Source organism: Montipora capricornis, chromosome 3, assembly GCF_036669925.1.
Source record: "Montipora capricornis isolate CH-2021 chromosome 3, ASM3666992v2, whole genome shotgun sequence".
Lineage (NCBI taxonomy): Eukaryota > Metazoa > Cnidaria > Anthozoa > Scleractinia > Acroporidae > Montipora > Montipora capricornis.
In genome coordinates, this window is record NC_090885.1 from 61,914,270 (window position 1) to 61,926,769 (window position 12,500).

A 12,500-nucleotide genomic window follows, 5' to 3' on the forward strand; every position below is an offset into this window, starting at 1 on the left:
GCCTAATTTCCATCGCCTTTTTGAGGGAAACACTTTTTGGAAAACGCTGCAAATGGCATTTCCAAACTTGTCGATTTCAAAATTTCCTGGGGGAACATGCCCCCAGACCCCCTAAGAGGCTCACGCCTAGGAATTCTACAGCCGTCTACAGTAACTTTACTTTCCCAGTCACCTACTGCAAAAACTTACTGAAAGCACTGTCTTTCAAAAAAGACATATTCGTGTTGTGTTCTAGTTTTAAAGAGATTACATAACTTTGTTGATTATTACATGATAAACAAACTGAATTCTTTGTTGTACGACAAAAAGTAACTTTAATTCCTCTGTCATTACACAAACTGTATTGAACACGAATTTATTAATACCATTAAATTAAGTGTGTCTAGACACAATAAGAAATGTGTTACAATGTCATTAAATTTAAGCCCATACATGTGATATCAATTTGGCCATTATAATTTTCTAACTGTAAACATCAGTGCCTGAAGCCAAGACTTTAATAAAACTGATTCCAGTTGATTTGTTTGAGAGAATCAATAAAAATAGCAAGCTAAGTTCAAGAAAACAGTCAACTGCACATGAAAACTTTCCTGGTTAAACAATAATAAATTGATGAAATGCCTTCGATCATTCGTCTCGTGATCATGAATGGGATGTGACTGTGTACTGATAACATATTTGCAGGTCTTGTGTGCTTTTTTCCATTTAATTAATCCAACCAACATGTCTCTTTGTTCCAGATAACAAAAGGATTTATAAAGTTTCCACAGGCCGATGCGAAGCATGAGGAATTATTCTGAACAAATATTTCCAAATGTATTTATAAATTTTAACAATGTCACATTGCATTCGATGGAAAATAACATGAACATCGATTATAATTGACCTTACACCACCTTCTACTACAAGATGCCTTGGGGCGTTTACGCAGGATGGGTTGATGTAAGCTACAGTAAGATCTATTAAGTGTCTAGTCACTCTAGCGCTGGAGAACTAATTGGGGACACTGTAAACTGAAATCATCAATTAACACAAAACAAGTCAAATGTTGGTTTTTGAGGAGAGGGGAAATCCAGAGTACGTGGAGAAAAACCTCTCAGTGCAGAGTAGAGAACCAACAAACTCAACCCACATGACACCGAGTATAAGGGAATCGAACCCACGTCACATTGGTAAGAGGCAAGTGCTCTCACCACTGCACCATCCCTGCACACAAAGTTATTAAACTTTTAATGGGTAGCAATAATCACAGTCTGTTTACACTGACAAACAAGCCTGTGTGAGGAAGGCTATTGCTTGCATTAAGTGGCAATGAGGGAAACCTGGAATTTAAAAAGTGGAATGGCAACAGGCTGGCACGAGGACACATTGTCAAGGAATTTCGTACATGAAATAAATTGGGAAACTGATCAGGGCCTAAACGGTGATCCCTGTGAGGATATGTAATTTAACTGCACGAAAGGGCCATTTTCAGTCTTCAGTGCTTTACAAGAACAGGCAAGTCTCACAAACATTCAAGTGTCACAAGGGCAATAGATTGACTTCGACATTAATATCAAAATTCAAGTTTAAACGATGAACATGATTTTGAGGCTCTGGGGAATAAAAATAAGGATTTGTATGAGTTTATTCCCCTGAGCCTCAAAATCATGTTCAATATATTGAAATTGGTCTATTTCCTAATTAAGGAACATTTTGAACATTTTCGAAAGCTCACAAAATTCATTTCAGTCATTGTAAATGAAAAATGCTTTGTTATAATAGCCACAGTTTTCAATAATAATACATGTTTACTGTCATTACCTACATAGAGTAAGGGAGCTCATTCCCCTTGGTCCACTGACGTAAAGCCCTGTTGAGCAGGGTTAATATTTGGATGGAAGACCGGATGGTGATACCTTCGCTGACACTATGGAAGTCGTGCTGTTCGGAGTCTACCGATATCCATCCCATAACACTGATATTGTATGAATACAAATAGTGCGATACCTTAAAGTGCTACTATGACCAAAACCGCAATTTTTAGTTTTCTTCAGGTTTCAAAACTACATTAACTAAGCAGTAACTGATCTTAGCTTTAGGCCATGATTTATGTCCCAAAAATTATTAAGCTAGTGAGTAAATGACGTCACTTTTCCCTAGCTCCAACCCGGACCATGAAATCTAAAACTTTCACTCAAAGTAAATGGCCTTTGGATAAAAATCCACGCTTAAAATTTTGAGCAATCACACTTTCAAAATTGGAAGAAAAAAAAGAAGCGATTTTTTGATCAGAGTAGCACTTTAATTACTGAACCATTAATAGAAAGCGATACAAAATGATTCTCCCCAAAATATACAACTACTTTGAAGAGCCTCGTCGATGACAAAGCAGGTCTCGAACACACCTCACTAGTCCTTTATTACTGCTAGTTTATAATTATCCTGATTATGTAGTGTACAATTTAACAAACAATAAACATAACACTAACATAGCGATGATCGATAAAAAAGTACTCTAGGTATGATGCACCATAACCTCTTTGAAAGAGTGCAACATTTTTATCTGAGTGAGAACTTGGCTAGATTTTATATTAATTTAACGAATACCCTACACGTGAAAGTTGCTTCGTATTTGGTGTTTAGCAGGGGGTAACTTATCGATCGAAATCAGTCATCGAAAATGTAATCGATTAATTGATAGTACTCAATAATACTCAATATTTGTCGATTGATTAATTATAATAATCAATAAAAATCGCACAAAATTTGGCCAGTCACTAATTTTTTCTTCATCAAAGCTGAACTAGCGAGCGGCACGTGTGTGTATTTATCGAGTGGTACAACTGTGTTATTTTCTCCCATATGTATTTGCAAATCAGTGTATTCAAGAGAAGAACAGTGGGAGACAATTTAAGTAATAAAATAATAATGAATTTCCTACCTTGAGAGCTTCCCATCTTTTTCGATCAAATCGATGGTTTCATTACAGAAATCGATAAAATCGATCGTTTAATTACAGAAATCGATAAAATCGATTATCACAAAAAGTTGACCGATCGATTTTCGATATTAATCGATAAATTATAATCGATTTCAATCGATTACTATCGATTTTCGTCGAGTATCGAAAATATCGATTAGTTACGCCCTGTGTTTACACAAAGTGTTTCCTGACCGTTGAACTCTTCGTTTGATAACTTAAAAATTTATGGCTGTTTTCCTCCTACGGGTCGCGATGAAAAATATCTGTGAGATACGACGTTAATCCCATTCCGTGGACGCTTTATCGAAAAAATAGCTGAGCGATTTCCAAGCTTAATTATAAATAACTACTCAGCCGGAAATGAAGGAAAGCAGTGGTTAGCGCAACTGTCGAGAATGACCTAGGTGAAATGTCAACTTGACATTAGGCGATGGGAGCGTTTGAAGCGAATTTATGGCTGTGTTCCACTTCCATGCGAAACAAAGAGAGACCACTTCATTCCACGGGATACAGGAAACTTTGACAAAAAGTGGGATTTGCGACCGAAAATTTGAATAAGATACTACGTGGTCCGCCTTACAGACATACAAAGCCATTATCCAGTCAAAATTGGAGACGCTTACCTCAGATCTGTGCCCATTTTGAAGAATTAAATTGAGTTGTTATACTTTGCCTTCTTCGATGGCAAAAAACTCCTCTTCGACGCAACCTATATGACTTACACGTGATTCATAACTTGCAGCAGTCCCCTTCGCAGCCGTTTTTTGGATGTCACGCAACGCTCCCCCCAAAGAACATAACGGCTACTTGAAGGAGACCATACCTGGTACTTGCAGGCAAATATGATATCGCAACATGTTCGGGACGTCCCTTAAGTTTGGCCAAGGGCACGGGATACGGGAAAATATCTCCGATGACTGACGACGTCATCCCGCGTAAAAATAGGTAGCTTAAAGGGGCTAGGTCACGCAATTTTAGGAAATTTCAGCACTGATCGAATGGTCATAGAATTAACTAAAACATCAAAATAACTGGTTAAAACTATAGAAGTAGAAGAACTCTAACAAAACACAGGGAAGCCAAGAAGGGACATGGATGGACAAAACTGGAGAGGATTGAAATGGATTGAATTTGGGTAAATTTGAAAAACGTCGGCCCACCTTTTTTCAAATTTTTATCAGTCTATATCAAAATGTCATTTACACAGCTGGAAAATCATTCTCAGTTGTTATGTGGCTGCGATTTTGCAAATGAAAGACTCTTGCTCTGTCAATTTGACGTTTAGGGCTCATAAACAAAATTACCTAAAATAGCGTGACCTAGCCCCTTTAAGGTAATTCCTTAGTATTGCATTGCGCATCCCTACCGCGCACGATTTTCGCGTCATTAGGGACTTTACGATCTACGTCGGCGACGTTGATGAAAACGTCACCTCAAAATATAACTTAGCCCTATCGTAAGTTTCTCGCCGTCAGGTCATCTCGTTTGCGTCGTACAATGTGGGTGAAGTGTCTTAGAAATAAATTGGCACGAGCGGTTTGGGAGTAAAAATGGACAATGAAAGATTCACATTTAAATGCTCGCGTTATCGTCAAAACCAGAAATTTGGTGATTTCAGGTCGTTGTTGTGCAGAGAACCGCACGAATTTGTGCTAAAATGCGTGCCACGCGTGCAGCACGATTACTTTTTCTCTTTTAACCAATGATATTGCTGTTTCGAGGCGTTCTCGTTGACGACCGCGTCGTAAATCGTAAAGTCCCTATTATCGCGCGCACATGAGCACGTGCGCATACAAAACGTAAGAGATTTCGCTCAAACTAAACCCGATGGCGAAAAAAATGCTCCTTTTCTCTCAAACGAGCACGGTGAACCCCGGTTTTTTTTTTTTTTTTTCAGGTATTTCCTAAGAACAGTATAATAAAGAACATTTGAAGAAGAAAAAAAGTTTGATAGTAGAACATGATTTTTTTTTGGAAAGCAGTTCCGTACTGGGTGTAATTTACCAAGACGAGGACTTCAAGCTAACCACGGGACTGTCCCAAAAAGTGCACTATTCCCACAACCAGGGAATCAAAGTCGGCGTAAATGAAGTATTACTGCTTATGTAAATAAAAGAAGCTTTATTTTCAAAATAAAATTTTGTGTCTTTGAAGTAACCAAGACTTAATTCAGTATGAAGGTGATTCGAATTTTTAACGCGAAAACAGTAAAAATACCCCATTTTAAGAGCCTGCTGACGCGTAAACAAGCACGGTGACCTCATTTTTTTATTGCATTTTTTTAATGTTCATGTCATCAATGTTAATTATGCAAAAGTTTCCAAAAAAGTTTGATTATTAGAACAATTTCAAGGGAATTACCTTCAAGTGCTACTGTGATCATTTTTTGGTTTATCACAAAGAGTACCATGAAACATTAAAAACGCTGTATACCGTTTGGAAATATTTGCATGGGTTCCGGAGATATTTGAGTTTGAAAAATGTGTATGATATGCGAATGAAAGGCTGATGACGTCATTCACCCAACCCAATACAACATCAAGAATATAAATAGAGCTATCTCGGTCAATTTGCAACAGAGCCCATTGAAACTTGGTGAGCTAATAGTTCTGAAGTCAACACACCTACGACTGTAAATAAATTGGTTCCCATGGCAACTCACTCTTTTCCAGTCCCCTCCAACCTGATTTTAATATTTTGGTGATCTTAGGCTAGAAAAACATTTACCAAGGCCACAAACTCGACCTAACATCTTTATATGCTGGCAGGATCATGTAGATGAGGCACCTTTTGCAAATATCAAAACAGAACGCCAAAGGTGGCCTGCAAAATCTTTTATATCAGGGAGGTCTGGAACCCAGTATGTTGCCATGGTAACAAAATGGTATGCTCATATTGTGGAACACATGTACTAGAATCTTACTGCAAAGAACCAAGTATTTCTGATACAAATTGGCTGAGATATCTTTCTCCGTCATACTTGATCAAAATTTGGTTGGGTTTATGACGTCATCACTTGGATAATTTGCATATTAAAAACACTTGAATATCTCCAGAACAAAAATGGTAAACAGCATTCTTCTTCTTGTACAGACTACATGTTTATGTGCCAAAATGACTTAGATAGGAGAGGTGCAAATTTCGTCATAGTATCACTTTAAGCACGCACGTTTTTGAGACGCGGACGGCAACCGGAAGTGAGTTATTTTCCCTTTTAACTGGCTTTCACACAACCACATTTATGGTTAATGGTAATGGTAATGGTAATGACATTTACATTGCTATGTATCTTTTTTCCGTTAGAGATGATTAATACAAAAGTCTGGAAGACATCACTGTCGGTTGCCGTCCGCGTCTTAAAAACGCGCGTGCTTATTAAGCTCCCTAAAATCATGTGAGCTCAACATCAGCAAGAATAATATTACATAAAAACTTAAACAAAGCATGATTGCAATTCGTGAATTAAATTGAACTGCGATATTTTTGGTAGAGTATAACAACCAAATGGTTGAGTTTACGTTTGGCGACAAAACACTGCGGGGGTCGACAAAACGCGGAGCCCGACTCTATGGAGTACCTAATAGAGTGCCTAAATGGAGTACCCTTAAAAGTCATTTATCGATTAAATAATTAAATTCTTTATCACCATGGCGAGTCTTAGATGTACATACCTTTATTTATTTTGAGCTTTCGAGCTCTCCAATTGTTACAATTTGACTGCAGTTCACGAATTGGCCGCCATCTTGAAATTTCATAGGTATTTCATGTATCCCTAATCATAGTGTATTTTAAAACTGTTTGTATATATTCATGTATGCTCAAAAGCTCAAAATTGATAAAGATATGTGCATCCAAATGCCTCACCATGTTGATAGAGAATTTAATTTGACCGATAAATGATTTTTAGGGGTACTCCATTTAGGTACTCCATAGGGTACTCCACCGAGTAGGGCTCCGCGTTTTGTCCTCTTCCAAACAGTGCGCCAAGTAAATAAACTCTTTCAATAGTTGTGCATGAATTCGCTGATTGAGCGATATGATTGCTTGAAAATTCTTGTTCATAAGACAAAGCGTTTAACAATCATGAACACACTGGTTCGGATCTTCGGATACATGTACTGGCCAAGTGAACACACTGGTTTGATAAAAAAAAAACCCTTAGGACTCGGCCCGGTGTCCTAGTGAATTTGGATCCCCCCCCCCCCCACCCCTAGATTTAGACCCCCCGGTACAAAAAAATACTAGCATATTTGGACAACTTTAACTGAAGCTTAAGTGTGACTTTGCTTCCTTTTTTCTTATCCAGCTTATGTCAGAAAGGAGTAAAATTCACTCGGCCGTGAGCGGTCTTGGAAGTTGCACGCCTTGTCTATTCATATTGTATGTGACAACGCGTCGGGTTTGAAGGGGAAACCTCGCGAAGCGTCCCGAAAACCCATCAAATCACTCAGGACAACGCAGAAAATAGTTGGTTGATGAACTTTATTTTTCTGGCTGTCCATAAAATGAATTTTCGAATAGAAACATCTCGATTTGAAGTTTTTGTGGAACATTTTCCTCGACCAGTTGAATCGGCCGTTACAACTGTCTCAAAATAACGTGACATCACGCGCTCTCGCATCGTTAGGGTTGTCTGTCTGTGCTTATACCATTTATACCATCACGACTTCGATTTTCTGGCGAAATCAGTTCCGTGTAAAGGCTTCCAAACCGCATCGATTTTGACGCGGTTTCGAAGGCATGGAATCGTGTTGACCGTGTTCGTGTAAACGCTACCCAAGATGAAAACGGAATTCTGCCCATTTTATGACGTTGGCTACCTTCGGCATCCCACGTAATAACTATTTGTAAGTGCATGATGCGACAGAGTCAGCCCAGTTTCTTTCCGAGAAATTCACTTGAGCGGAGACTAAGCCGAAGGTTGGAATTGTTAGCTTTTATCGGCTAATCCATGTCTTCAAGAAGAGTTCGATGGCCCGATCACCGGTGTCAAATTTGGGTGATTTGTTGAGAAAAGAACCTTCTTTTACTGTAGTTGGGGGCCCCAGGCCCAAAAGCCCGAAACTGATTGATAAAAAGTTTACATACGGTCCAGGTGGAAAGAGCGAAGATTGGAACACCGTTTCGAACGCCGTTACAGCCCTGTTTCAACGCAAGAAATTAGCAAAGTTCGAACTTAGCAGTCTCGCGGAGAAAGTAAAAACAGTAAAACAAGAAATAGGTGGACCTACTATCTGTGAACGGTTTAAAGAATCGCTTGTCAAAGGAATGATCATATTACGGGAGGACGTGAAAGACAAAAATGGCGAAGTTCTTTTGGACAAATTGGGAGAAAGCTGGTCATACTTCTTTTGCACAATATTGCCCTTACTTCAAGCAATATTTTTAGACATACAGTCTCGGGAGGCACAGTCAACAAGGGCCATCGCTTTATTAAACTTTCGCGATGTTGTCGTGTTGAAAACCAAATTAGAAGAAGCATTTATTATGGACTTGACAGTTCCCCCAAAAGTAGTTCAGATGTTGTTGATCTTACAGGTGAGGCCAGGTATTGTTAACTTGAAATAATATGTACTTATTGACTGAGTGGGAGGGCCGGACGGGAAAATATTTTGCCCGAGGTCATGGCGTGTGTACCTAACCTCAGTCAATAAGCATTTTATCATATGGGCTCTTTACACTATTTATAAGCACTCAGAAGATGAAGTTAGGACAAAATAGAAAACAAAAATCTGCACAGAAAATTTATCTAATATGTTGTTTGCATTTGCTTTTCTGGTTGTAAATTATTTGAATGTTTAAAGGCGACGAAATCCCCATGCATAGCACGGAGCATTGCATGCTCCTAGTTGGGCCATACAGCTTTTTCCGGCCCTGGTCACGCTATTATGCATACGGCCCTCATATGGGAATTTTCCCAATAATTTTGCAATGAAAGCATGCGTGGGGCCGTACAGGCCATGTGATAACAATTATAGAGCCAAGTACAAGTATTTTGCTTGCACATATAATAATTTAGAGGCTTAAAATAGAATCATGGACCATTTTCATGGTTTATCACACCACACAAATAGTTCATCACCATTTTTTAAAGGGAACCTCCACTTCAACAAAAAAAAAAAAACTTTTAAATCACAGGAAATAACCGTTACAGTCAAGTCAGTCCGAAGTATTTTCAAGGAAGTGTTTGTATCTGAAATAAATAAGTTTTAGAATCGCCTATTTTTGTTTTCAAATTTCCGCCATCTTGAATAATTGTGACGTGTTATGGTTTGTGTAAGAACAATAGGGCAACCATAACACGTCACAAGTAATTTTTAAGATGAGTACGCCCACAAAATTTGAAAGTGAAATAACCAATTTTAAAATTCACTTTTCTTGATATACATACTGTGTTAAAAACAAATTTCGAACAAATTTGATGTTAAACATAATTTCCTTTGGTTTGAACTCATTCTGTAGTAGGAGTGGAGGTTCCCTTTAATGGTTCACCAAATGAACCCATTATAATACGACGACAAAATAATCTTACAAACCTCGCACTCATCCTAGCCTTTCCCCTCCCTTCCCTTCCCTTCCCTTTTTCCTCATGTGACCTCATCGGTCAAATGGAGAAGTGACCATGGGTCACCCTTGCTAGGTGGGGGGGGGGGGGGTGATGGGGGGAAGAGACCATGATTATATGGCAAGCAATTTTCAGGTTGAATGGAGCATGCTGAATGGCTAGTTTTTGGTCGGGATTTTACAGTACAGACCATTCCAATGGAACCAGTCCATTTCTGTATTTTTTCTCTCTCTGGGAAATTCAAGTTGAGCAAAACACAGAAAGTTTAAAAAAGGCAGAATTTAATTTTTTCAATAATAGTAGAATAATTATTATTATTATACATTGGTGTCACAAGCTCGATTTTGATTGGCTATAAGCACGCAGCTAATTCTTGCTTGCTCTGTTTCTCTTACGTCCTACCTACAGACAATAGATTTTATATATGTAGAATTGACGCCATACCTACAGACAATAGTTTTATGCATGCAGAAGTGACGTCACACTAACCAGCAGTTTGATCAGTTTTGTCATGGCGGAGCTCAGCTCAGGAATATGCACAATAAAACAATTATTGAATTCGGTTTTCGCATGTTAGCGATAATTATCAAGGCCTCAGTTTGTGTTATCCGCCTCAGCCTTCGGCTTCAGCAGATAACACAAACTTAGGCCTTGATAATTATCGCTAACATGCTCAACCTCATCCAGTAATTGTTAATTATACCAAGTGGAATTTAGTTTTACATGTAAAAAATTACCATTCAAAGTTCCACGCTGATGGAAGACGAAGATTACAAACATTCACCAAGCGAAGAAGTGTCCAATCACACAAAGAAACGATGCCATATAATAAACAACTTACTAACCTCACTTGCTCGGCTTTGTACTGGGGAATATTGGCCGTAAGGCATTTTTGTATGGACCTCGCTTCTGCTATGACTGCTGGCCAATATTCCCCAGTACAGCCCTCGCACTTAGTTAGTACATTTGTCATCACAGCGATCCCCAACTCAGAATTTGAATTCTAAGCTACACGTTATTTAACTCATTAACTCATTAACTCATTAATGAGACTTCGCAGATTTTACTCTGTCTAATGCCAGACAGTTTTACTTGTCAACTGGGGGGTGTCAGTGGGTTAATGGAAAATATTATTTTTTAATGGGTTTAAAGGAAGTAAGAGATTCATAGCTTGAACCCATTCACACCTGAAGCACCCGCAATCTGTGAGTAAAATCGTCTGGCATTAGCCAGAGTAATATCTATAGTTAGTATAAACACACAGGTGATTATACAAAATCACGCGCTCTCATTGGCTCGCTATCTCGGATTATCAGCCGATAATCACCTCGACGGACAAAATGGCTGCTAGTAGTTGTCTTGCCACTGTAAGTGAAGATGATTTTGCATTGAAATGTTTTTTTTCTCTTTTTTGAAATAATCACCTGTGTATTTATACTAAAACAATTACTTGCCTCAGGCTCAGTGACTATCGGTGAATATTCACCGAGAATCACTTCGCCTTTGGCGAATAATTGTTAAATATTCAAGTGTCACTCTCAGGTGGCAAAGGGTTAAGTGAAATAAAAATAAAAATATAATCATGATGATGATAATGATGATGATGATGATGATGATGATGATAGTAATAAAGCAAATTAATCTTGAGAAAGGTCCTGTCAATCAAGTGAACTCTTTGGTACCTAAGGCCCATGGGTTGGATCCGGTGCTTCAGGGACTAAACAAGCAAGCCAAGGATTACAAGTGATAATAATAATAATAATAATAATAATAATAATAATAATAATAATAATAATGCAAATTTAACTTTGCTTCATTATTTAAGCTAGTTTTGCAATTCTCTCTCAACCCTTATAAAGAGGGGATCGGGAGAGACAAATCTTGGGAACTTTGGACTGAGAGTCTAGAGTAGCTGCAAATATAATGTTATAGGAAATTGGGAGTCCATCTTTACTGTGTGATGCAAAAGATTAGGCAGTTCAGCTATGGCCATGACAACACCACAAAGCAAGAATGTGATTGGTTAAAAAAGGAAAAAATAATCATGCTGCATGCTTGGCTCGCATTTCAGTTGAATTTTTGTCGTATTCTACAAAAGAACAACATGAAATCACCAAATTTTAGGTTTTGACGACAACATGAGCATATATATTTTGAAGCGACAGTTTAGTCGACCTTTCCATTGTCCTTGCTTAAACTCACCATTATTTCATGTACTGTAGCATACCATACTGTTCCAACCACCTTTATGCATGTCACTTTTTTTGTCAACTGAAACATGCAGTTTTTACCTTGCAGGGTGTCCATGACGATCAAAATAGTGCAAACTACAGAAAACTGGAACACTTAATCTCCTACGTCGTACAACCTTATTTAAGTTCCTCAGGATTGCGGGCAAAACCTACAAAACCAGTCTTGCAAACTACGAAAAGTAAAAGTTTCGAGGAACCATCGAGTAGTTCATCACACATTGGGACACCAACTATTGTGGAAGAAAATGTAGCAATACCTGTTCAAAGGCCACGCCCTGTTAGCGTGGGATCCTTAGAACTTCAATCAAAATACTCAGCTGACAGACTCCATGAAGCTGCTCTTCAAACCGCACATGTCCGTCGCTTTACCTATGATGATAGTATAGCTGAGTCAAGTGGGAGCGCAGTTTTCAACTCAGGTTCTTCTACTGTTACCTAGAGAACAATGCCATCTTACTGCCGTACCCTTCTGTCTCCATGGGAACATGGGTGAGAACATGTTGTTGGTACCCATGTCATCTGTCATTCAACTGGATGCTTCTTTGGCGGGTTACGGTTGACCCGATTACCCAACCCTCATTGTGGAATCTCTCCTTCATGAAAGAAAAACCTTCCTTTGCATTCAAGATGGACATACTATATTATTAATTTTAATAATTTAAATTGGAAGATGTTCACTGGATGAGGATACACAGTGCTTCGAAACTAAATTATAAAA

At 38.4% G+C, this 12,500-nt stretch overlaps 2 protein-coding genes across 2 annotated transcripts in view; one reads left to right on the plus strand and one right to left on the minus strand.

Annotated features, from left to right (window-relative positions):
* LOC138040685 (putative aminopeptidase W07G4.4) overlaps positions 1-3,744 on the minus strand; it is a 13,549-nt gene extending 9,805 nt beyond the window's left edge. Inside the window, exon 1 of the mRNA XM_068886364.1 lies at positions 3,589-3,744. Within this exon, the coding sequence (XP_068742465.1) occupies positions 3,589-3,605 (17 nt within the window). The 5' untranslated portion in view covers positions 3,606-3,744. The remainder of the gene's footprint in view (positions 1-3,588) is intronic.
* Positions 3,745-7,878: 4,134 nt separating this feature from the next.
* LOC138043632 (proline-rich protein 5-like) overlaps positions 7,879-12,500 on the plus strand; it is a 5,102-nt gene continuing 480 nt past the window's right edge. Inside the window, exons 1-2 of the mRNA XM_068889991.1 lie at positions 7,879-8,503; positions 11,829-12,500. The exon at positions 11,829-12,500 is cut by the window's right edge and continues 480 nt beyond it. Coding sequence (XP_068746092.1) covers positions 7,937-8,503; positions 11,829-12,221 — 960 coding nt within the window. The 5' untranslated portion in view covers positions 7,879-7,936 and the 3' untranslated portion in view covers positions 12,222-12,500. The remainder of the gene's footprint in view (positions 8,504-11,828) is intronic.